The 25,910-nt window shown below is 46.2% G+C and overlaps 1 protein-coding gene and 1 long non-coding RNA gene across 9 annotated transcripts in view; one reads left to right on the forward strand and one right to left on the reverse strand.

The window, feature by feature from the left end:
* Positions 1–1,516: 1,516 nt before the first annotated feature.
* On the reverse strand, positions 1,517–3,349 carry LOC121110465. Its single transcript, XR_005858952.2, has 2 exons — positions 3,036–3,349; positions 1,517–2,324 (listed from the first exon to the last, which is right to left on the reverse strand). It is a non-coding gene; the product is annotated as an uncharacterized LOC121110465 (long non-coding RNA).
* Positions 3,350–6,324: 2,975 nt separating this feature from the next.
* Positions 6,325–25,910, forward strand: part of CCDC85A (coiled-coil domain containing 85A) — a 67,876-nt gene continuing 48,290 nt past the window's right edge. For 3 of the 8 annotated variants that reach the window (XM_015283315.4, XM_015283316.3, XM_015283317.4), the window contains exons 1-2: positions 10,603–11,080; positions 13,220–14,135. In XM_015283315.4, coding sequence (XP_015138801.1) covers positions 10,862–11,080; positions 13,220–14,135 — 1,135 coding nt within the window. In that variant the 5' untranslated portion in view covers positions 10,603–10,861. Of the gene's footprint in view, positions 6,489–6,575; positions 6,761–10,602; positions 11,081–13,219; positions 14,136–21,488; positions 21,572–25,910 lie in introns of those variants that run through there. The other 5 variants (XM_015283318.4, XM_040698498.2, XM_015283319.4 and 2 more) reach the window with 3 other exon arrangements.

The raw sequence follows: 25,910 nt of genomic DNA on the forward strand, positions 1-25,910 counted from the left end.
CGAAAGAGAATTAATTGGGTTTTAAATAGTTGTAACTGTATTGTGATGCAGCACGGTCTGGAGCGCTCGGCTGCTGCTGGTTGCCAACTGGTTTGGAGCTGGGATTGCTCAAGGGAATCTTTTTTGCAGGAAAGAAAAATAGTTGGGCCATCATGCACAGTGTGCTCTATAGACTGACAGGAACTGCCTCTGTGCTCTCTATGAAAACATGAGCTTTTTCCACTTCGTGCTGCTTTTTTTTTCTTTTTTCACAGCGATGCAAAAACAGTGGAAGATGTGGAAAGCAACAGAATTGCCCAACACAGCACAGAGCACCTCGTGGGGATCGTTTCCCATCCCAGAAAGGAGGGACAGCAAAATCTGATGGCAAAGCCTGTTACAAATACCTGTTCAAAGCAAGTTGTCCATCACACAGGCATACCAGCACACTCGCTTCCTGGGAGCGTTGCTAAATGCAGATCACTTGCAGATGCCATCCGAGCCCTGTACTGAAATTAGCAAAGTTCCACGACCGTAAACTGGCAGAGACTTGCTTCTTCTAAGGAAAAGTCTGTGTGCATTGGCTTCATATTTTTCACCTGACGTTCAAAGGGGCTTGAATGTGGCTCTCAGCCTCTTGCGTTCGCTGGGGTTTGTCAATGTGAAGTGCCCTTATGAGTGGGCTATTTACTGCTTTCCCACTCTCAGTGAACGCAGTGTTTTGTAGCTAAGCCACGCTGTTTGGGTTTTCCTGCTCTGTCCTCAAATCCCGTTTTTTTGTTTTCTTAATGCTTTTGAAGTTACTTGGTCCTAAAATATGGCTCTCAGTAAACATTTCAGCACTTCAATTTGGCTTAAATTTTACACTTTAATATTCAAGTTCCAAAACAGTTTTATGAGCAAATAAAAAAGATGATGGCTCTGGAAGCATTTATTTTCAATATCTTTTACTTCTGCTAAGCCATATACTCAAGAAGCTGCCTTATAAACAACTTTATATTGCACTCTATTGCCAATCATTGGAAAAACATGCCGTAATGGGTTGCAAATGGCACAATGTTATGCAGCCAGGATGAACGAGGTCATTGGAAAGATATCGTATTGATAAAAGCAGGCATGGAGAAAATAACTTTAAATCTGAAGTCTCCATATCACGAGCAATAGAACAAAGGAAAAATTACAGGTATTTTTTTCTACTCAGAAACAGCCTGAGCCAACAGCACTTTGCTTGCTGAAAGGTTTTCTCTCTCATAATCCAAGCCAAATGTGTATATTTCCTTTACAGCCATGTTTGCTGTTGTTTCTTTGCATAAATCATTTTTCTCACCTCTAGAAAGCAGATTCTCTCTGAGAACCCATTAATTATCTGTCAGAGGAAAGCAACGATCGTACATTCACAAACACTGAGCGGACAGAGTGGTCCTGAAACACCCACAGCAAACATTCATTACTTCAGGTCTGGCAACGTTAAAAATGCAGCACAGCACTGATAGATTTCCCCCCCCCCCTTTTTGGAGAAAAAAACACCATGTAATCAGTCAGGTGCTTATGCTTTACTGTCAAGTGTAAAAGCAACATAGCCATTTGAAATCACGTCATGGAAGCCCTGTGCCCAGCAAGCACTGGACTAGCTTTTCAATTTCGGCTCCCTGATGTGTCTGACACTGAGCACAGACTGCTTGTCCCAGAGGGCTGATCTTGCAGGCTGCTCGTGCGCTGAACTTCCTTGCTTCGGTGCAGAACCCATTGGAGCCCACTTTGCAGGAGGGCATTTGTATGCTCAGAGTGCTGAGAGGCCTTCAGAGACGGGGCGGAAGATGAGAGGGGCAATGGCTGCAGTCTTGCTGGGGTGGATCCATTGCATTCTGCCTTTGTTCTTCTTTCTCTGCTGTGTTGATATATGTATGTGTATGCATATCCATCCTCTTGCAAAGACATACCAACACTACCTTGGCTTTATGGCCACCATTCAAAACTGACCAGAGCCCCACGTGTCTCCAGACTGGCTGGAGCTCACTGGCAGCAGTAGCTACAGCCACTGGGCAGAGAGCAGGGCACTCTGGGGCTGAGGGCTATTTAGAACACGCTCTCCTGCCTGTCCTGTGAGTGCACAGAGCACACAAGGCGGCAGGCTCCTTCGTAGCACACTCAGGCTGGGTGGCAAAACAAAAAATCACAGACTCAGAAAAACACGCACATCTTTTCCAATTATTCTCTTGGCAATCTTGACTTTTCAAGTGCCTTCTGGAACACATCCAGCAGCTGAGGAGACCTGGTCCCACATGGGGCAGCTTCTGGCGCCCATTGAACGGAGGCTCACCCCATAAAGCTCCACCTGAAAAGTTCTGTCAGAAAACAAAGCGCCATTAACCGGGGCACATATGTGACTCCTTTGTGTCCGCATTGGAGGTGTCAGCTGTGTGACGGTCGCACAGTTTAATTAAGGCAAGGCACACTGATCTGTGCAGTTTTATTTCAGCTTGTTCTTCCTTGCAAACCTAACCGACTTTGCCCCGCAAGCCTGAAGAAGCCGGTAGTGTTCCTGCCAGTGGCCGTTGGCAGAGATCCCTGTGTGGATGCTGTGGGTTTACAGAACGAACTGTCCGGTCCTACAGAAATCTGGCTTCTGTCTGCAGCGATTCGAGGGGCATTCTGCTGTGGCTGCCTGCCTTTAGAAAAGGCAGTGACTGCGACAGAAGAACCTCATTTTAGTGCACGATGGAGGGGATACGACGGCTGTAACGTACAATTCTGTCTTTTGCGATGCTTATTTTACCAGCTTAGGAACTGTCTGTCACCACAGCCACGGCCAGGCCCTACAGGCCGCTGTGCCGGGCGCTGTCCCGGGCCCGCTCCGGCCGCGCTCCGCCTGTGCGCCGGCGCCACCTGCTGGCCGAGCAGCGGCAGCGCCGCCTCTCCCTTTTGCACCGCCCGCGCCCGCGGAGGTCTTCAGTGACTCGGAGTCACGTTCTAACAACGCCAAGGAACGGCCGAGGTTGGTTTGTTCGTTTGTTTTTAAACACGGGTTCGCTAAGAAAGTGCGCCTCTAAACTCACCGAGCTGACTGAGGTCGCTCCACTCTTGCGTGCTTCTCATGCAGTACCTCTCACGGACAGGCGAGGCTGCTGTGCAATTGCTTCTCTCGTTTCTGAGGAGCGGTAAGAAGGGGACCGTGCCGTCGTTGCTAAGGTTCTCCTACGGCCTCCCGCTCTGCTGTCCCACTGCGTGGGAATGCGGCCTTCCTCCTCAGCCGGGTTCGGGGTAGGACAGCTCCATACCTCTGCAGCACGCAAACTGAAGCTTCCTCACTTCCCTCTGCTTGCAGAGGCTGCTGAGGGCTCTGCTAGGGAAGGGCCCAACGGGGAACGGTGTCTACTCCTGTTAACACCAGCAGCGGGCACCACGTGTTGGTCAGCATTTGCCTCAAGGAAAACCACCATCCCCAGACAGAACTGTTCTGTACCTTTATAATCCCAAAAGAAAACTGAGTCGTTCAGCGCAATCTGTTGTCCTGGGAAAAAAGCATCTATTTACAGCAGACCTAAACGTTTTGGGGTTTCTTTTTTTTCTTTCTTTTTTTTTTTTCTCCGAGGGAATGTATTGAATAAACCATATTATTCTCCAGATAATGGACGAAAATGTTCCTTATTATGAAGACTTCATGCTCTTTCATAATCATCAATAATTCCAGGGGCGTGTGGGGGGGGAGAGCAGGAGGATAGAACTGATAAATGGAAAAGTGAAAGGGGAGAGGAATGAGGCTGTAATTTCATGTGAAATATGTCTCTGTGTGATGCCCCTTTCCTTCAGAACTGTTCAACAGAGAGAAATGCTTTACATTTCCTGCAGCCCTCAGGTCTGTACTGCTTTTTAAGAGTAGCGCTACTGAAAGGCAATGAGAAGCCTTGAATCCACCATGAATCATAAGTGATGACTTTGCTTCTTATTTGCCTCACTGCTGCTGTTGTAGGCTATTTCTTATTGGCACTAGTGAGGATTTAAAGCTGCCCTGCCATACCAATGAGAGGGGCGGCTGTCCTGCCTTACCATTTCTGGGCCTGCTCAGGGCCCAGAAAGCTTTATTAACACGGAATAAACACAGTCCTTCTTTCTGCAATGTGCACAGAAATGCTTTCTGATTGAACCTTGCATCCAACGTTGCGCAGTTTTAATTTATGTCTGAAAGCAAAACGTAATGAGCTCGAGACTTTGCTGTGCGGGTCTCACAAGCCAGCTTCTCTCTAAATTGCAGAAATAGGTCATTTTGAAGAATAACGATAAAAAGAATAATTAGCAAAGGAAGGAATATTTGCAGCCCTATTAGTCAGGAGCAAATGGTGTAATAAGCAAGATTAAAATCCATGGTGGCCTTTCCAGTTACAAACTTGGGAGCATGTGAGTAACTTAAGCGGGGAAAAAAAGCTGCTAATTGAATTGTTAGTGAGAGCTTCGTTCAGCAGGGCCTGGGTGAGTGCTGCTGGCTTTTGTGAGTGGGCCCCCCTGTCCTTGTCACCACCTGTGTGCTGGAGGAGTTGGATCTCTATTTCTTCATGTAAAAAGGGAAGCACCAGGAGCGTGCTATTGATTTCATTGATTGGAAAAGTGTAAGCGGCACAGAAGAAAAGGCAAGTTAGAGTGGATACCAGTTGCTCTGAAGCTTTTACAGCCAGATAAAGAGTTAAGACGTGGGAAGGCATTTAAAAGAAGTCACGGCATCAGGCTGGGTAAATGCTTTTGTCCCTCTGCACTTAGAAGCTCAAGTGCAATTCCTGGCAGTTACCTGTGCTGCAAATACTCTCTGTGAAGAAAACACAAGTACACTTAGTGGTCAGCTGGGGGAGGTTTCGCCTTATTGCAGGCTGTGTATGGCAGCTGGTGCACAGGGGTGCTCATAGCATTGGAAGTCACTTGGTTTTGGTTTTCGTATCTGAACGCCTGTGGTAACTCCTGGAAAATCCAACAGAAAAAGGGAAACCAACCAAACCAAACCAAAGGTTCAGGCTGGATGTTAGGAAATACTGCTTCTCTGAAAGGGTGGTCAGGCACTGGAATGAGCTGCCCAGAGAGGTGGCGGAGTCACTCACTCTGGTGGTGTTCAAGGAATGTTTGGACTTTGTGTTGAAGGACATGGCTTAGTGAGAGCCATTGGTGATGGGTGGATGGTTGGACTGGGTGATCCTGTGGGTCTTTTCCAACCTTGGTGACGCTATGATTCTGTGATTCTAAAAAACCAGAGAGAACGTCTCCCTTCTCAAAAAGACCAACCCATTAGGCACCAAAACAGCAGGCGTTGAAAGGAAGTAATTGGAACTGCAAGATTGAAGTTGGCAGCCGAGGAGAAGGAGTTGCCAAAATGCAGCTTTGTTTTGCTGCTTCTGAAAGCCTCAGTTCCTGCTAATGGAAGGTTTCTGCGTTTGGCCCATGTGCAGATGTCATTTCCCACCCAGTGCATGGGGTCGGTCAGAACTCCGTTAAAGTTGTCTTATCCACTAATTAGCTAATGCCTGTAAAGTGTGTTGATAGAGATGCTATCTTCAGAATCCTGGTGAAATGAACAGCTGCAGTGCCCATATGCACAGGTAAGATGATGCATTTGTTTGCCTCACTGGGCTTCTAAATCTTCATATCAGTCCTGCACAAAGGGGAGCATGGGATGGCTTCCCTCTGCCTTCATCCTGTCCTCGTCTAAGACCAAGACAGGCCATGTTCAGCCTGGCCTGGCCATGGCATTTGTACTGAAGGCTGTGTTACAGTGCTAAGGAGTGATTTATGGCCTTGGAGAACTAGAAACAAAGAGGTTATAGCACGGAGATGAGCAGAGTCTCAATTTCCTTGCGGGGTCAGCACATTTCTGTCAGCCTTTGAAGACGAGGAGCTGGCTTTACACCAATGGTATCTCTGACAGTGTCTGCTGTGCAGTTCTTCTTTTTTCCTTCCGTGCAGAAAATGACAAAACCTGCCGACCTTGTCTTTCATTCTTGCCTGTGGCTCACAAAGTTACAGGGTAAATAACTTTCTATCCAGACGTATTTATTTAGTTAGGAGTGACTCCTTTGGAGGGAAGCAACAAGATCCCATTGGGAGAAGACCTCTGGGAGTTTCCCCTTTCAATTTGATCCAAACCACTGCTCTGCTCCCCTACCAACATCAGGGACTTTCTCAGTTTGTGTAAATTTGCACATGGTTTACTTCTAGAACTTGTTTTCCTTCCAAGAGCAATTGGGCAGCTGGCAAACCTTCCCCTGCTTGTTTGCAGCTAGCCTCTCTGTCCTGCCCTTTTCAGAATGGTTTGGTGCTTATAAGGCACCTCCCACCATAAAAAGAAAAGGCATTGCAGTTCAAAAAAGGATGAAGTTTGCTTTTGTTACAGAACACGTTTATCAGAATTAAATCAGCTGCTCTGATGTACAGCTAACTTGCAAAGCTCTCTAACATCACTGCATTTTCGGCACTGGGAGGAAGCTCTTACCGCTTGTATTACGGGAACTGAAAGGGGATTCCACTTGAAAGTAGGTTATGTGATTTATTTTCTTCTTAATTATTTTGTATTAACTGTTACCCTCTCCTGCTGGTTGATGTCTTGTTTCTCTGCGCAGCCTGCTCCTGGTGAGAGGTCAGAAATAAAGGTGATAGCAAAGGACTCGAGCAGGGTGACAGCGATGGAAACCATTGGAAATCACAGCTTGCCGTGATGAGTTCTGGACACCAGTGGCATCTCATCCCTAGCTCTTTAAACTTCATAAGATTGAAACCATCTGTTCCTATCTTCGGATATGAGAAGGTTAAAATCCTTTGCTTAAAGCCTGGCTGAATGCTTGCTGTGGCAGCGTAGGAAATCAAGACACAGGATTAGATCCTTTTTTATTTCACACGGCGCTGCACTTGCACGAATTCCCCATGCAGTCATCCTGCTTCGTGTGCATTATTTATTTAATGCTACAAACAGAAAATACCCATCCCCTGAAGAACCTGTTTTTCTTTGGCCTCTAACGTTTCCTTGTTGGAACAGTGGTTTATCCTGCAGCCTGGCAGTTTATCTTCTGAAGCCCTTGCCCTTGGCAATGGCCATACGTCAGCTGTGACAACATGTACAACAGTTTGTCTCTCTTTCCTTTCTGCTCCCTTTGTATTCCAAATATTGCAGTGTATGTCATCCCTAATTGCTGGCAATTGGCTGAGGTTGGCAATACTTTGCTGGCAGTTGTGAAGCGATGGTTTGTGCTATACTTAAGCTACATGGTTTTTTTTTTTTTTTCCTCTCAGAATCTATCCCAAATTGTCCCCCTCCCTGTCTTACCTCTGTTTTGCTTGAAGTTGTTACCTGGGCTGTCATGCCTGTGGCTGTGCAAACCATACACTGTGATTGTCTCTACCAGTGAATTTCTGCTCTGCTATGAGCAAACCAAAAAACAAAAAACCAACCAACCAGCCAACATCACTCCAGGACCTCCAGTTAGCCTACAGCAGCTTCTGGAAAGCCTGCCTTTCTGAAATCAATTGAATAATAGCTGTAGGTAGATCAGATTGTGCATGGAGGTGGAAGCTGCAGAGGAAGGTGATCTGTGGGGATGACCATTCATTCAATGACCTCATGAGTGGCACACCCAGTTACTTCCTGCCATGTGTGGCAGTGCATGCACTGATACATATGTGTGCATTTCAGCAGCCCCACACCAGTAGAGAATTTCACAGTCTTACTGTATGACATGATGGGAAATGTGGAGCTGATGGCTGTTTGCTGCAATGTCAGTGCTGTTGGAAGTTGGTACATCCTTTGAGACACTTACAGAATCAGAACAGGAGAAAGGATAGAGTTAGTAGATCTAGCTCCAGCTTCAGCTTGCAGCTCCACCTGCCTCTGTGATCGTAGAATCATAGACTCATAGAATTATAGAATGGCCTGGGTTGAAAAGGGCCACAGTGCTCATCTGGTTTCAACCCCCTGCTATGTGCAGGGTCGCCAACCAGCAGACCAGGCTGCCCAGAGCCACATCCAGCCTGGCCTTGAATGCCTTCAGGGATGGGGCATCCACAACCTGCCATAGTGACAAAGAATATATTCATTAGTTGGAGCTTGATGATTCTTGAGGTCCCTTCCAACCCAAGCCATTCTATGATTCTATGATTAGGAATTAATACTTCCTGCTAGATAGGCTCTGAATGCTTCACTTCATAGGAGCCCAAACACTGAAGGTGGTTTTGTTGTTTTAATTTAAAAGAGGACAGAAAAAATGTAGGCTATTAATGCTTAGATTTAAGCAGAACTGTTGGCCTCCTGCAGGAGGAGGGTGGAAGATATCCATCTTCATCTCTTTAGGTACTGTGCCAGTGTTTGCTGCCTTCACAGGGCTGGCAGAGCAAAGGCTCATTCTGCAGAGCACGCACCTTCTTGCTTCCCAGCACATCGCCTGTGTTACTTCCATCAGCATTAGGAGAAAGAAGCATCTGGCCTCTGATTAACTCACCAACAAAGTACAAACACAAAACCAAGTCTGGTGTTACCCTAACGATGATCAGAAGTACAATTAAAGCAGTGAAGGCCAGATCCATGCAGATAGATAACTAACTGAAGGATTTAAAGCTGAAACTTTCTTTTTCTTCTCTCTCAGTTAATTTGAAAATATTATTCTTCTGGATTCCTTTTACATTTTCCTAGTTGTGAATCCATGAACCTTCATCCCTCTCAAAAATATTCTCGGGATGAGAAAGCTGCATGTTTAGTGCAGCTACGTGGCTCTTAGGACATGAGGGCCCCAATGATCTTTCCCTCTGTCCTGCTGGGGAGGAGGAGTGGATGGATCTGCTGGTCACTGAGTGCTTGTGGAGGTGCTGTTGACAACAGGGACTTGGCTTTTCTGACCATGGGGTCCTCTCTGAGTTCTGAGGACTGCTAGGAAGAAATGGGACCCACTGCCCAAATTGAGCATCTTTGCCAACAGGGAACGAATGGGGGGAATTAGGGGTGAGGGTGCGCTTGCATGTCTGCAATCTTATTGGGTCATGGAGGCGTGGTTGGGTGGCTCACAGGACTTGACTGCTCCATGGGCGGATGGAGGCTGAAGGGGAAGGCTGGGATGGGGCTCTGGTAGCACAGAGGGATGTAGTGAGCCAGCCTGGAGCTCACGGCTGGGAGCAGAGCGGACCAGTGTGGGCCATGCTGTGCTGGGCATCTGCTGTGGGCACATGGACGATAGGGAGAATGTCTAGAAACAACTGGAATGACAATTCCCTGAACTCATTCTTAAAGCTCTTTGCCGCTTCCTTCCAGCCTGGAGATGACAGTTTTCAATCCGACCGCTGCTCCAAAGTACTTTTGGAAAGTCTGAACAAAAACGATTTCAGCATCTTTGTGTAAAATGACTGCCATAAAAGTGTTTGTTTGCCACGACACGTTTTTTGGCAGCCAACTATTGAACAGCTTCAGGGCCTCGCTGGAGCTGCCCAGAAGTGCTGTTAAAATCCTCGTATATTTATCAGCAGTTGGGGTAAAGTTTGGAGCAATCAGAGCCCTGAAGCGCTGCATAACCTGCAGGCTGCAGTGCAAGGCCAGCACTGGCCCTCAGGGACCTGCCAGCTGTATTTTGCCAGCACTCCCAGCTGAGTCCAGGGCTGAGCAGGGCACAGCAGAGGAAATGATCAGCGCCGGCCCAGGAAGGGCTCAGCATTAGGCAGCAAGGTGGGCTTTTGTATGCTGGGACTTAATCCTGCAGCATGAACGTGAAATGAGATCCTCCTCATGCCGAAGCATTCCGGATGGGTTTCACCTCACATGCTTTAGGTCTGCCTTCAGAACTACACTTGCTCCAGCTGTTGGGCTGTACTGAACTACTTCCAGTGGCCACACCTTACGTTAACCTGGAGCTGAGTCTTTGTTGGAGCTTTTGGATTAAAAGCCTCCATTCCTGTGTATAAGAAGTCTACCATCGTGGGGCCTTCCAGCCAATACCCTGCGGAATTGGAAGAGTGAGAAACGCCTTTATTTATCACCGCCTTTCCCCCCGGGCTGTTTTTATTTAGTCGCATTAAAATGGGATGTATTCGGGCACAAGAGATGACAGCTCCTCTGCACGGCCTCTTGGCGCAGTTTCGCTGTGGCCGGGCAGTGCTTTTATCGGAAGCTTTGCTCCTTACAGTGAGAGCGGCATACAGGTCCGTGCTCAGTGCCGATCGCTGCGGGATGCGGTGACGGCGAAGCTCCGCGCTCTGTGGAGTGACGGACTCGGGGTCTCCCCTCGGGAGGAAGCTGTTCGATGCGCAGCTGTGGCAAGACGGGAGGTGGTCGTCAGCCAATAGCTCACCGCGTAGTCGCGTTTCGTCCACCGCCGAGCTGCATCACGTCACCTTTCTCCGTAAGCGGCACGGACGGATCGCCCAGCGTCGTTCCCAAAGCACCATCGGGACGGCTTCGCGCGGAGCCCGCGCATCTCTCAGCAGCCGCGCTCGGCCCCAGCCGGGATCCCGGACCCGGACCCGGAGCCGCGCGGCCGCCGGGCGCCGCAGCCGACGCGGGCGGCGCCCAGCAGGTGGCGCTCTCGAGCCGCGCGGCCCGCACCGGCGCGCCCCTCCCCGCCCGCCCCGCACGTGGCGCGCCCGCTAAAAGCCGCCAGCGGCCCCGCGCCCGCCACTGGCGCCGGCAGCGCCCGCGCGGCCCCGCGCCCGGCGTCCCGCGGCGGAGAGGCGGCGGGCCGTGGGCATGGGGTGCGCGCCGACTTGTTGCGGGAGCTGAGCTGGCGTTTTTCTCTGGGGTTTTTTTTTTTCTTTTTCTTTTTCTTTTCTTTCCTCCCCGGGGAAGTTTGCTCCTCACGCCGCGCCCGGCTCTCCTCCACGCCTTTCCCTCCTCCTCGCTGCCGGGATCCGCCGCGGTTTCCTCCCGGCCCGCAGCATGGCCAAAGTGGCGGCGGAAAGTTGCGGGACGGCGCCGGCCGAGGACTTGTCCAAGGTGTCGGACGAAGAGCTGCTCCAGTGGAGCAAGGAGGAGCTGATCCGCAGCCTCCGCCGCGCCGAGGCCGAGAAGATGAGCGCGATGCTGGACCACAGCAACCTGATCCGCGAGGTGAACCGCCGCCTCCAGCTGCACCTCGGCGAGATCCGCGGCCTGAAGGTAGCGCTCGGGGCGGGCGGAGCGCCTGCGGGCCGGGGAGCGCCGCTTCGTCACCTGCGGGCCGGGCCGGGCTGCGCCGCGCCGGGCGGAGTGACGCGTCCCCGTCGGGAGAGCGCGGCGATGGGCGTGCGGGAGGCCGTGCCTGCGCTCCGCTGCCGCTGCGTAAGGTGACTTAATACGGGCTGCTCGTCCGCAGGCTGCGGGCTCGGCTGGAGGCTGCTCAGAAGCGTCCCGCGGCCGTATCGCGGCTCCGCTCCCGGCGCTGTGCCGCTGCCGGCTGCTCCCGGGGCCGCGGCGGTGCGGCCGTCCTTCGTTGAAGTCTCGGCTGGGCGAGAGCCGTGAGAGCCCGGCGCCTCCTTGCCCGCTTCCGAGGGCTGGGAAGGCGGTGCGGTTGCTTACAGGTGATCGGCCCGATGTAGCGCGGTCTGTTATAGAGCCGCGGTGTTACCAAGTAGAGACGGCTAAAAAAACAGCTGCTGTCTTATTGCTTCGAGAAATGAAGCAGTCTTAAGAAATTCCTTTTGAAGTTAAAGGGAGGGAGACACCCAAATGCAGCGTGGGTTTTGTGTTATTACACGAGAGAATGTGAGAAGAGGGGTCCTGATTGGCAGGATAGCTCCAGGCAAGTGAGCTACTGAAAAAGCATCCTCGGTAGTTGTGTGACACAGCTAAGTAGCGTGCAAGGGGAGGCTGCTCTGCCCCGTCCTGTTATACACGGTATGAGTGTGTCCTCTCCACCTGCTGAGGATATGCGGTGTCCTGGGCAGGAGACCTCTCAATGGCAGTGCATCGGTGCGAGCAGATGCGACCTTTGTGATGCAGGTTAACTTAGGGTGCCTTCCTCCTAGCTATGTGTTGTGTCATCGTGTGGGGTTATCTGCCAGCTGAGGAATGAGCCAGGCCAAGCCGTGCAGGAAGGAGTGACAAGTTCCCCTTGCAGTGCCGAGCTCCCCAAGTGACGTCTCACTTCCACCATTTGTTCGGATGCCTTAGCTGGAATTTCCACAGGGAATTTGGGAGGATGAGGTCTATCACCCTGCCTTCGTGCCTGAGCCTCTCTGTCCACGGGAAGCAGTAGGGCCCCGAGGAGCACTGATGCCTGCACTTAGTGCATGGGTCTACCTGAGCCATGGGAGCACTTAAAGTATTTCTCTCCAGCACAGGCTTTTTGAGGCTACCTTGAACTTACTTGGAGGGGAAGATCAGACAAATGCACGCATCTGGTGGGGCTGCAGAAGCTTCATGCTCTTCAGAAACTGAGCTGAAATGGCCTTTCTGTAAGGCTTGCCTTCTAATGGTTGTGACTAATCTCCACTTCGCATGTCCCATGGAAGAAGCAATGACTATTGAGTTGAGAGAGAGTAAAATATGGCCACAAGCCAGTTTAGTAACGCTGGGAACATGAAATAGTGACAGTATTTTCTTTGGCACGTTATTCTGCTATAGTAGTAGCTTGAACACTTCTGCTTCGGAGCATTTGCTTCAGGTGCTTCATCACCTAAAGAAGGATGTGGGGTCACTTGGGTTGGAATGAAAGCTCTGTTAAGGCACATGGGTTCATTTCAGAGGGGTTGAGGTAGTGCTGTAAGCTGATGGCCGATAAGGTTCTCTTATGCAAATCTGGAGTGAAATCAAAGCTAGAATATCTTAAATCTCTAACACGCTCACTTTCATAGTGATTATGTTCTAAAGGATAGAGAGCATAAGTGTTACTAATTAAGTGGGATTACAATGTCTGATATACTTCAGTTATATTCAGCAGTACCTTGTGTGTGAATATTTCTCAAGGGGGTGAGATCCTCATGAGAGAGTTTATGATCTTTGCTCTGTTTGGGAACAAAGCTATTCTGATATTTAGGGTGAACATAAATTAAACACTGGAAACTTTTCTGCCTTATCAGAATTGAGCTTTTGAACCCTTGAAAGGTTATATTCACTTACTTGCTGAGCAGCAGCCCCGTTTGTTTGGAGCATGATGCTGTTGTTGTATGGCAGATCCACACATGCAATTATTTCTGCCTTGCTCGAGTGCTTAAATGATGGGTTTATGGCAGTGCTGTTTGCTGGCTTGTGTTGTGGTGATGGCATAACACTGATCCTTTCAGACACTTCTCAGTCACAATTGTCTTTCTTTTAAAGGATATCAATCAGAAGCTGCAAGAAGATAACCAGGAACTGAGAGACCTCTGCTGCTTTCTGGATGACGACAGGCAGAAAGGCAAGAGGGTGTCCCGTGAGTGGCAGAGACTGGGCAGATACAGCGCTAGTGTGATGCACAAAGAGGTCGCCTTGTACTTACAGAAGCTGAAAGAATTGGAAGTGAGACAGGAAGAAGTGGTTAAGGAAAACCTGGAGCTGAAGGAATTGTGTGTGTTGTTGGATGAGGAGAAGGGTGGTGGAGCAGGCAGCCGGAGCTCTATTGACAGCCAAATCAGCCTGTGCCAATTAACTGCCACCAGCACTTACATGAGAGATGTTGGTGATGGGAGCAGTACTTCCAGCACGGGAAGTACAGACAGTCCAGATCATCATAAACACCACCCAAGTACGAGCCCAGAACATCTGCAAAAAGCTCGGGGTGAAGGAAGCCCTGAGCATCAGAAGCACAGGAGCATCAGCCCCGAGCATCTCCAGAAGCCCAGGAGTTCGGGCAGTCCTGATCATCACCTGAAAGGACCGAGTCCAGAACATCAGAAAACCATTGTCAAAACACCTGAACAGCAAAAGCACAGCAGTAGCAGTCCAGAAACTCTCCCAAAGCACGTTTTGAGTAGTAGCCCTGAACACTTTCAAAAGCAGAGGCCTGGCAGTAGCCCTGAGCATCAAAAGCACAGCAGTGGCAGCCCGGATCATCTTCAAAAGCACACGCCGAGTGGAAGTACAGAACATCTCCACAAAGTGAGGGGCACGAGCCCTGAGCACCTCAAAAAACACTATGGAGGGAGCCCAGAGCATCTCAAGCATCTCAGTGCGGGCAGCAGAGAAGGTACCCTCAGGAGACAAGTAACAGATGACCTGTCCCCTCACCACAGGAGTATATACAATGGAATGAATGGTGGGTCAATAAACTTAGCGAAAACTCGCTGTGAAAATTACGAAGGTGGTTTCATTTCTATTTGGGCTGGTTGCAGAAAAGGAGTATTTTTCTTATGTGAAATGGAAGGCAAGAGGTCTGGTGTCAGCACTGTTCCGGTAGCAAGCAAATTAATTGGATTACATCTCTTTGTCTGTCCAGTAGGTGTTGGGTGGTTTAAAAAAGCAGAGCAGTGAATCTTGAGTGCTTGTCTGTAGGCTATAAAGAAACAGCTCTTGCTCTTAATACCGCTCTGTGGAAGGAAACTGTCCCTAGATAGGTTTATTTACATCCATTAGGGAGCATTTGTGTATGTTTCTTGTCCTGCCTATATTGGAGTCATTGCAGTGGAGGTGAATGTCTCCAGTTTCTCTTCCACCTTCCTAACCTAGCCTGTCTGGAGCCTTAAGGACTATAAAATCTCATGTTTACTGACGGAAGGCTGCTTTTATTTTTTTTATAAACTTAGAACCCAAATGGAGAGTGAGGCTCAATATAATTGAATCAGTACCTTCTAAGGCTTTTCAAAGCTTTGACTTTGCTTGTGTTTAATTTTTTAACTTGTTATAATTAAGCATGATCTTGGTTTTTTTTTTTTTTTGTGGGTGTTGTTGTTATTGCTGCACTTAGTAAAGATAGCCAACAAGCAGGACAGCTTTTAAGAGCTGCGTATTCGCCCTGATTGCAGTTTACTAAAGATAGGCACAATGTCAGTATTTTGAAAGACACAAGCAGTTACGACACTTAAAATGAATGAAATAGAGCAAATGAAATGATTAAAACAAAATTGAAGCATCCCTGCTGTGCTGCTGGAGTAACTCTTTATAGTAACTCTTATATAGACTTGGTGGAATTTCTGTAGTCTGCTCTATTTTCTTTGTGCTTCAAGATGTTTTCATAAAGGTGCAGCATCAGCATCTTGTATCCATGAAAACCCATTTCTTGGACCTTTACACATCTGAAGTCAAGTTCTGAACTGAGGATTTTGCCTTGATAAATTGTCTTGGACGGAGCTCACACATTTCCATCTTCTAAGCAGCTGGGAGGAGTTGTGTTGGCACCGGTGGAAGTGAACGCTTGTTGGATCTGCTTGGGAGATGGAGTGAGCTCTGTGCTGGGTGCTGTCCTCACCACTTAGCATGTTTCTCTCTCACCTGTCCATTCATCTGTGATGGTTATCCTTACTGAAGGCATTCTGTAAGTTAACCCACTCTGTAGAGGCAAATCCAGATTAGTTACAGTGAGATGGATATACTTGACAGGGCTGACAGACCCCAGAGTGGTAAGTGTGAGAGACTTCTCATTAATTTTTAAAGCATTTTAAAGTGATTAGCAAGACGAATTCTTGAGAACTTCGTAAAGATGCGTAATGCATACATTAGGAAAGCTGATCTTATAAAACTTCCTTTTAAATCTTGTGTTTCTTTCATCGTTCATTTCTGCCTGTTTAAAATGAGTACGTTGACTTGGCTGTAAGTAGAGTGAATTACGGAACCCCACAGCTGCCTCTTTCTTACTGGTGTTCATCAGTTTAGTCACTGGTAAAGCAGAAAGATGATGTAAGGTTTTAAGTATTTATTTTTAAAGCCCATTCACAAAGGTATGTTTTTTCTGCTCCCAGCATGGTGGGCTTTCTGATGGTATTTATTCTGTCCAAATGGTCATGCTGAGAGCTCAGCATGATTACTAATAGGAAAGTGGTGGCTGTGTTAAACCTGTGTTAAACCAGGCCTGGTGTCCTTCATGTAGTGTATTGCCATGATCTGTAGCTTGGCCTTGAGCTATGAGGAGCTGGAGATGGCAGCTGCCCATCTCGGAGTCTGTTTATTGGCTTTAATCAGAGTTTTGCCTGTCCTGCACTTAATATAATCAGTTTTGCAGAGGACTTGGCTCACCAGTAAGTTGTCAAATGTCTCCTCTTTCATATTTATGTAATGTGATGCAAGCATGGAGTTAGCTGGGAGGCTTACTTCTGGCACTGGTTTGGCCTTGGGCTCACTTCAGTCAGTGGTTATGCATGACAGCTTTGCTGTGAGTGACTTGCCTTAAAATTAGGGAGATGCTTGGTTTTCACATCTGGGCTGAGTTGTGAAGTTCTGGGCTTTGGTTGTGTCAGCTGCTGCTAACGTGGGTAAGGGCAGGTAATATGGAAGTGCTAAAAGCAGTGGCTGTTTGGTACTGCTTGTTGTCATTGCAAAAGTAATCACAAGTAAAAAGTAAATCATAATTTGCACATTTTGTGTGTACCCCTATATTTTGCATCTGCTTAAGGAATGGTGAGATTATGGAACGTATGGGTTGGACATTCTCATGAGCAGTGTAAAAGGATGCTGCTTTGGGTTCTTACCTCCAAATCATGTAGTATGTATACTGTGTCATTTTGGTTAAACCTGATGTATTAAAACTTGAGTAGAGCTAGCCAGGAGGGCTGTGATGTCACATCTGTTCAACTGTTTTGCAGGTCACTTCTGAGCTTGCTGTGGTACTCACGTATTGGCATTGGTTGCAGCAACATGAGTGAAGTGTTTGTGATCCTAAATGATGAGTGCTAACATATTCTGACTTATTGGTAAACATACAAAAGAATGTAATCAAAATTTAGCAGTCTCAGTACAGAACTGACCTATCTCTGTTGGTTTTAACTCCATAGCGTGTTTGAGAGGAGAAAGTATTCCTCTGCACATTACATCTTGATCTACGAAGTACTGCATTGTCTACCTGCAATTGCTGTTCCTATCTGGAAAGCATGCACGCAAACAGCCTGGCTATTTCTGCTGCATCAGGAACTTCCATACGTCGCTGACAGCTCCTGCTCACACTGAGTTGTGGTCTTGTTAGTGCCTGGGTGACCACAGGGAAGCAATGTGTTCAGTCAGGTACAGTTATTTAAACCAGAACTTTCCCTGCATATAAACACGTGGGGCATGGATTTGGTCTTTGCTAGTTTTATAGTTAAGCTACAGTTAAATCAATTGCAGTATAATACTACAGTGGTATCAGAAACGTGATACGTGTCGGACTTATAAATCAGTTTTAGTTATTGCACACTGCTTTGCAGGATGTGGCACATGCAGTAACTGTTTGGGCCTCATGCATGTCCTAAGCTGTGGTTTGGCACACAGGAAGCTGCTGCAGGTCAGGAGCATCTTTGGTCCTTAGGAACAGCTGAAGGAGCAGAGAACGAGGTGATAATGTTTACTTTCATAATTCTTCTTACTTTCTATTCTCAACGGTTTGATCTTTTGTCATTTTTTTTCTTGTATGACTTAATGACAAAACCTGGAAACGCTTGGGAAGCTTTATGGAAGAGTGTGTGTGTGTATATATGTATATATTTTGTGTGTGTGTAAATAACTAACTCCAGTATTCTACATGTATTTCAGAAATGTGCATCCTCATTTCTGTCACTCCAAGAAATGAGGTCTGAAAGCTATGTTTTCAATTAACAAACATCAAGCCAAACGGACGTATGTTGTTTCTCAAGGCTTCAACCAAATGAACGTGATGTTAAAACTGTGACGACTCTCAGATGCTCTGCTTAATGAGCACAGAGGTGTTTGGGACAGGCACTGAGTCTGGAAGAGAAAATGCCAGTGGTATTAAATACATGAAATTAGATCGTACCAATGCTGCAGCATAGCACGTAATAGTCTTTAACTGACACAAATACCTGGGGTGAAAGTGCCTCTGTAGAAATTAATGGCGCTTTGGCATTTGCAATCTAAGTGGTGTTGTAGCAATTTATTGTAAACTTTCTATTTTAAGAATTCCTTTGTTTTACCCCAGGCTTTGACTTCTGTGTGCAAAGAAAATATCAGAAGGCTTTCATGTGTGCTTTTTGCTTCCTGCTGAGGTTATTAAAGAGGAGCGGTAAAACTGCTGACTAACACTGCATACTGCTGGAGGTGTGAGGGCTCTTGTGGAGCAAATGCAGCAGCACCTCAATTGAACAAGAGTATTTGTAAGTCAAGCTCAGCTTCAGTCTTCAGCAATTCCTGCTGTAAATGTGGTTCTTAGGAGGGGAACGCAGTAAGAAAGCATCTTTATTTTGCTTCTCTAAGTAAGAAGAGAAAATTACAGTATCTCTTCAGAGAGAGAAACCTTGCAATAACGTTACTGATACAAATGATAGCCTTTCCATGGAAACAGCTCACGTCGTGCTGGCCAAACACAGAAATGATGTCACGTTTGCTCACGCTCTTTTCTTGCAGTTGAAATGGAAATGATTTGCCTGTCCAGAATGGCAGCATACAGCACTGCACTTGAGCTTTTCCCAATGGCAGCTATACCAGTGGAGGTGCCGTTTGAAGCCTGATACAGCACTGCTTGCTCTTGAGAGCAACCTGAAGAGTAAGGCAAGGCTACAGGATTGGTGGAATTTCTTTTTCTTGGAAGTCGTATCTTGCAAAACAAATGACTTTTGCACTAAGGACTTGTTCCTGATTCACTGGAGGCAGTGATCCTGTCACTGTGAGTCCCAAGGTATCTTCTACATCAGCAGGAGAGTCATCAGGAGCTTGGGAAGCAGTTAGTGCTGTCTGCCTGAAATACATGGGCAGAACTCATTCCATTTGTAAGTGCCAGAATGGAGAATCCTCATGTTAAAGCTCTAAGTCCTTGCTTGGGGAGAGTGCCTTTTGCCTGGGGGCAGGACCTCATCTAACATAGACCCATGCACAGCTTTCTGAGGTCCTGTGCTCTGGTTTTGTTCTATTCTAAAGGCAGTTCTGTTCTGTGTTTTTTTTGCTTTGCTATTGATACATTGAATGTTTACTTTTGAGATATATTAAATTTCGTTAGCTAGTGATGGAGGTTGTGTAGGTGTTGGGGCTGACTGGGTTCATAACTAGAGGAAAGCACAGCAGCCAGTGTAGTGTGGGGTTTGGCTTTGTGCTGCCAGTGACACCCTGTGCATGGACAGGTGTTAGGGGACAGTGAGGATGTACATATTAGTTAGAATGTATTTATTGAATGATCTTGATATAAATCTTGCCTGCATGTACTTCTTGAATATCTGGCAAGTGGGCTCCATTCAGAGAGTCAGGTTGGGCTGCAATGCTCAGTTTTGAATTCTGTTCCTCAGTGCAGAAGGAAGTGTACCTTAACCTACAACAGCCGTACTGGTCAAGGGTTTCCATCTGAACTGTGTGGTGGTTGTGGGAGGACTGGTGTTACTGCAGCATCCCATTTGAAGCTGTGGAAGAGTGCACTGTGTAACCCTTAGTGTTGTTGCCTGTCCGAAGATAACTGTGATATCCCTTAGTAAAGAAAAAGGGATAGAGCACTGTGCTGAGAAATCTGGAGAAATGATTGAGCATCCTATTAAAACACAGCTAAACTCTTCAGCCACAGTGGCAGATCTAGCCAGGCTCCAGCTGCTGTTAAATGATGTGGAGCCCAAGAGCAGTCAAGGCCTTGAGAAGCATCACACTTCTTGGGTAACACAAAACGAAAGATAATGTGTAAAGATGTGGTAATTAGAGTTGGGGAAGAGATGGATTCGTCTGGTTTAAGACAAACATCAGCTTCTAAGTAGCATGAACTGAGAATGGGCTTCACTCAGGTGCTTTGTTCCACTGCTGTTGATGGGAAGAATTTTTGTTTGTCATCATCTAAAACAGCCAGCTCTGATTCCTGCTGGGGGAAAGAAGAGGATAAAATGCTGATTGCCCCAGTGGGCTGATCCACTATAGCAATTCTCATTTTCTTGAGGTTATTTTACCTTTGTACAGAGATGGAAAGTGAGCATATGTGAAAAAGAATTCTAACTGTGGCTTGTGATCTTGCTTAGGAGCTTAGGAATTTGGTTCTCAAGGAATTTGGTTCAATTTGGTTATACAAGCATAACACGAGGAAGGTTATATACTAAAGTATTCTTGAAGCAGACATGGAAACAAAAGAAATCCCATACCATGATGATACCGATCTGTGCACATTTAGTATGTTTGTAAGTCTTCAAGTGCTTTTAATTCTGCAAGTTACACAGAGAAGTGTCAGGACTGTGGTTTGAGATCTGCACATGAGCACTTAAGGATGCATGGCATGAAAATGTTTGCAGATCTACTGACTGCAAATGGGACAGCCTACCTCAAGATAGCAGCTGTCCTAGAAGGTGAGCAGTTAAGTGAAGCCTGTGAATAACAAGTAGCCTTAGTTCAGCTTGTTGGTTCTGCTGTAAAACTTGTGGCTTATTTGCATTGCCTCTGTATGTCCTCGGTGAGAGGAGGGAGCCTGCAGTTGCACACTTGGAAGCTTCAGTGCTTCTTTAAGCTGTTATTCTTCCTTTGCATAATTTGGGTGAAGTTCACTGAGTTACTATGGTTATGTCATCAATTTTTTTCCCCTCTGTAACCTGAAGAGGTTCATTACACTGATTTGAGGAAGTTCTACCCTTTTTAAAATAAAGGGGGTTATTTGAACTAACCCAATACAGTAGTACTGAAGCCCTGCCATGAGTAACAGCCAGAGGATTGCAGTGAGCCAGCTGATAAGCAACAATATTGAAAGTTCTCTTTGTTTGGTACCTTCTCTGATCTCATTACTAGTAGGATGCTGCTTTCAAGTGTTTGGCCTCAAAGCTCACTCACTATGTCTGTGTCATTGCACCCCTTTATCTTTGTGTGAGCAGTGAGAAGTTGCATTGATAACACTGCCTGTAGGAGTCTGGAACAGGTATTTGCACCTGGGGTTTGAAGGAGGGGGGGAAAAACATGCTTTTCTGGAAGCTGCAGGACTGATTCATCACTATGCAGCTCACATTTATGTGAGGCTCAGATAAGCCTGGAGAGCAGCATTGATTGGTGACCCACATCCCCTCTTGGCTTCTGAGTTTATTTTGGTTTTGCAGCGAATGAATCCTAGTAATGTTGAAAATCCATCTTAGGATTTTTGTGGTCAGAAAACATTACTGATAACATTAGGAAGGATAACACTGGAAGAAAGGAGGAAAAAAAACAGCAGCCGCAAAAAAAAAAAAAAACTTATCTGAAGGCAACTAAATACATCAAGCAGGAGTATAGGGATGCTGTGAAGTAGGACCTGAAAACTGGTTTAGATCCTTCAAAGCATGTGAGTGCTTCACTCCTTGTTGGGCACATGACTTGTACTGAGATTGGATGCCCAGAGGGAAGCAAGATGCCTAAATACCCATCCCCCTGTGGCGCTCTGAATGCAGTCAGTAGCCTCTCACTGTACCTTGCCTTGCTTCCTTGTGTCTGTTTTAAGATTTTTTTTTCTAACTTGAATTTTAAACTTTAGGTTTTTGCAATATCATTAAGTCCATAAACAAAACCTAAAAGCAAAGCATTCCAACAACGGTTTTCTTTCCCTAACCAGATTTCCAACCACCAAGACCAAAGGCTCTGCAGTCTTAACTAAACAGCAGAAGATACCAGAATCGGTGTCTCCTCCAGGTACAGGTGCTAAGAACTTTTTGATTTTCTTATTGGAACTTGGTATTTGATCTGTGCTCCAGTTGGTAATGCTAAATCCTTCATGTTGACTGTTTGCTACCACGGCACATGTGAATATTTTGGGGAGTTAGGAGGACAAAAAAGCATCCTGAGCATATTAAAATAAATTCTATTCAGCAGTTGAATATTGCTGAAATTGAATATTGCTATTTGCTTATCTTTACATCGTTTATAGAAGTAATAGGATGGAAAGATTCTTATCTTTTTGACCATACTGTAAATTGAACTCTGCTGATGAAATGATTGGCTGAAAGTCATGGAAGTGACTGATCAGACCTTCAGAAGCGTGGACCTCAGGGCTCTGTCCTCTCAAGCACTTCTTCATGGTGGTGAGGAGCTCCTTGTATTGCTCACACTACTGCAGTTGTATCCCGTTGTAGACTGAAGGAGTGCAGCAGCAGTACTTGGGGAAGTCTGGAAGAGATGTAGCTCAGAAGGACTTGTTTTGTCCTCTTCATTGCTGCTCTCCAGTAACCTAAATGAATCAGGGCGATGTACTTACGAGGCAAGACAGTGCTGATCAACTGCCACCAGGAAATGTGTGCTGTAGGCACCGAAGCTCAGAAGCAGTTCTCTGGACAACATATTCTATTCCAGCTCTGTTGTCTGATGGTGTTTCTATTTAAACATTCTTAACTAAAAAAGTCAAGAGATTATTCTAAGACCAGGATGGGTGTTTGAAAGATATTAATGTAGGATAGTTAAATGAGAAATAGGTTTTATTTTGCTCTCAAAGCAAATAAACTCTAGAATTTACCAGTATTAACAATAATCTATACTTCTAATGTAGTGCAGTGTGGTTCTGTCTATCTTGTTTGGTAGAGGTGCACTTAGCACCTTAGCAGATGTATTTTTTTTTTCAGTAAACTCACATTAGGTGCCCACCCTCCACGTTATGACCTAATGTGAAGTTTTGGGTATTTCCTGTCTCAGTTACTGGAGAAACAAGGTGTTGAGCAGATGCAGTCAGGTTCCTTGTTCTCAGATTGAACGTTTTTGAGTGCTTAATTGCCCCTGAGTTTTGTTAAATCTTAATTGATTTGTTCTTGCAGTGCTGCCCAGAACTCCATCATGATGCAATAGGCTCTTGAACCTCATGGGGAAAGGTTTGTTACAGGAGATGAAAATGATTAGACTTTCACAGTCCGGAGTGAGAGAAGTTCTGTTAATGCTTGTATCCTGTTTGTTAGGAAATGCTGTTTCCCAGGGAGCATCTTAATTTTAACCACTTTGGTGTCACAGTGCTTGTTTTCACCCATTGGTGTAGTTAGTATTCGTGTGCCTCAGCAGTGTGAGTGGCTGTGCTAGCTGGGTGAGGAACAAAGCAGCCAGCTGGCTTCAGGATCTAGCAGCATGGCTGTTGATAGAGCCTGGTGGAAGAGCAGTTGGATCCTGTGAGCAAAACTCAGGCTTTCAGAGCTTTGCTCTTTCTGGGTTTCCCATTTCTTCACTCCCTCAGTTCTGTAGCTCTTCAGAGACTGGGCATGATTGGAGTAGTAAAAACCAGTACTTCTTGATAGGGAATCGTGATGAAATAAACTCTTGCTTTGAATGAGAGGAAAGACTGTGTGGGTTTGACTGCCTGGAGGGATCTGTACCTCAGAGTCTGGTGGTCTTGAAGCTGATGCTTGCAGAGAGTTGTGGATGTGCTGTTAACCTGAGTAAACTCTTAACCAGTTGGTAGTGCCTGGATTTTGCTCAGCACTTATCAGTAGATCTCAAAACAGTTTACCAAGGAAACAAATACTGTGATCTTCATCTTGTGCATGAAAGAACAATGGGCTGAACAAATGACAAGACAGCCCCCGGCTATATCTACAGTCCAGATTTCCTGCATTTTTACCTACTGATTATTCCATTGCATCATACCACTCTTCTAACAGCTTTTTTCTTAGCCTGTTTTGAATGTGGGGCAAAAACTGGGGCTGAGGTTACTCACATGCCTAGAAAACACCTTTGTGAACAATTAGCTTGCTACAAATGCTTTCCAATGTGTTTCCTTTCAAAATCAAGCTTTAAGGCAATCTGCTTCCTTTCTGAATGTCATGACTTAAGCTAACCAGGCCAGTGGGGTTCAAAGCTATTTTTAATTCTTGTGCCTGCAGCAGGCATACTGTATGATCTTAATGTACCTCTTGCATTTAATAGTGTGCTTGAAAGCACTTCTTAAACATAGTTATTTACCAAACTGACTTAAAATGGAGCACTGTGATAGCTTTCCTAAAGGAAATTACATTTTTCTGTCTTGTTTCAAACGGAGTATTTGCGTAGTTGTAGTTGTCTTTGGGATGTGGTCAGCTATCAGCTGGGGGTTGTATTAAGCTGGTACCATCAAAGGGGGTATTCATCTTTCATCAGAATGGAATGTTGAAAAGAAGGCTCTTAAACTTCAAAAAACAAATGTATATATTTGGACCCCTAGTGTCAATCCTCAACGTGGCATCTTGTGGATGTGGCAGGGAACTGGGGAAGTGCTGCTTAGGCCTAAATCTTTGTGGCAGGACTCAATGTGAGCACCTGTGTGACATGGCACAGGTGGGAGATGGGCTCCTGGTGACATGGAGCTCTCTGAGACTTTTGGCAGAACGCCCTTTCCTTTCTGTCCTCTCATTTCCAGCAGGTAGGTGGTGGCTGCTGGTAGCTACCAAATGCTGTGGCCTGAAGCATCTCCCCAAAGCAGTGTGCTGGAGCAGCGTGTTGGAGGGGAGGCTGCGTGAAGGCTCTTGCTGCCTGCCAAAGGGTGGAGATTTGCTGTGCAATGTCACTGCTACACAGTCATTTCTAAACATTGTGAATGGCACCAACTGCAATCCAGGCTTTTAAAGCTCTGTAGTAACGTATGCTCACTGGGGAACCAGGCTTTGACATTCAAAAATGACAGCCTGAAGGGTTCCATTCTCTGGTAAGTGATGACATTGCAAAGCCACGATTCTTGCTTTCTACTCTCATAGCTACTTCAATTACAGCAGCTTCCTGCCGTGTAAGTATTGAGGTTTTTAATGTGGCTGTGGTCTGAGTGCAATTTAATGTTTGAAACTTGTCCAGGGATTAAAGTAACACTGGTCTTGTTGCTATTTTAATCTCTCTTATAAACTAGAGCAAGCGTCAAGTTGTGTGTCCTGAGTGTGATTTAGCAACCTGTTAGTCTTCTAATTATCCTCTTCTTAATTAGATTGCTCTGATTATTTGGTGCTTGATATAAGTGCATATTCTTAAGTTTTCAGAGCATTAGCTTTTGGGAAAAACTTTATTGCTTTTCAATTAAGAGGTCTTGTCTCCTGTGCTGAAGTATGGGAACATATGGTGCTGCTTCTGATGTGGTCTGAATATCTTTGCTTGTAATAAGTCTTCTGCAGAGCCATGTAGTTTTCTCCTATAGGAACACTCCTATTGTATCTTATCAATTATATAAAGTTTACATTGGACTGTCATATCTTTGTCATTTTAAACTTTTCCTGGGTGTTGGTCAGGAACTGAAACTCTGAAGCTCTGAATAGGTAAAAATTAACAGTAAGCAGTTAAAAATGTCAAGAGACTAGAAAAAATCTAATACAGTAATAATTGACTAAAAAATAAAGTAGTTTCTCAAAATAACCCCCTGATATTTGAAAGGAGTACAATCCCAGCTGCTGAACTTCTAAGCTGAAACCCTGGGATACCTCTGGCAGTCAGTGAAAATGGTCCTCTAATGCAGTGTCCGGAGCATCCATGTGACAAGTGGCTGCAGCCAAGGTGAAATGGCTTTACACTGGAAGAGGGTGGGTTTAGACCAGATATTAGGAAGAAATTCCTGACTGAGGATGGTGAGACACTGATTAGGCTGCCCAGTGAGGTTGTGGGTGCCCCCTACCTGGAAGCACTCAAGGCCAGACTGGGTGGGTTGTGGGCAACCTGGTCTAGAGGGAGGTGTCCTTGCCTGTAGCAGGGAGTTGAAACTAGATCTTAAAGGTCCCTTCCAACCCAAACCATTCTATGGTCTTGTGCTCTGTGTTCAGTCAAGCAGATGTGCTTTCCAAGTGACCATGTTTCCTGTGGCTGAGCCAGATGGATGAGTCACGAGCATGCATTAAAAGATGCAAAATAGCAACACATTATCTCCATATCAAGAAGAGATGTTGAATATGTTTCTGAGACTGAAGACCATGGCATGACTGGAAAAGTTACAGAGTGATAGAAGAACCTGAATACCTCTGTGTGTGTCCAGGCTGTTATCCAATGTGAGAGAAAGCTAGCAGGAGAACTGTGTTGCCCTGCTGCTTTCCAGCTGCAGTGTCATCCTGGCGCC

This window comes from Gallus gallus, chromosome 3 (genome assembly GCF_016699485.2).
Source record: "Gallus gallus isolate bGalGal1 chromosome 3, bGalGal1.mat.broiler.GRCg7b, whole genome shotgun sequence".
NCBI classification, from domain to species: Eukaryota; Metazoa; Chordata; class Aves; order Galliformes; family Phasianidae; genus Gallus; species Gallus gallus.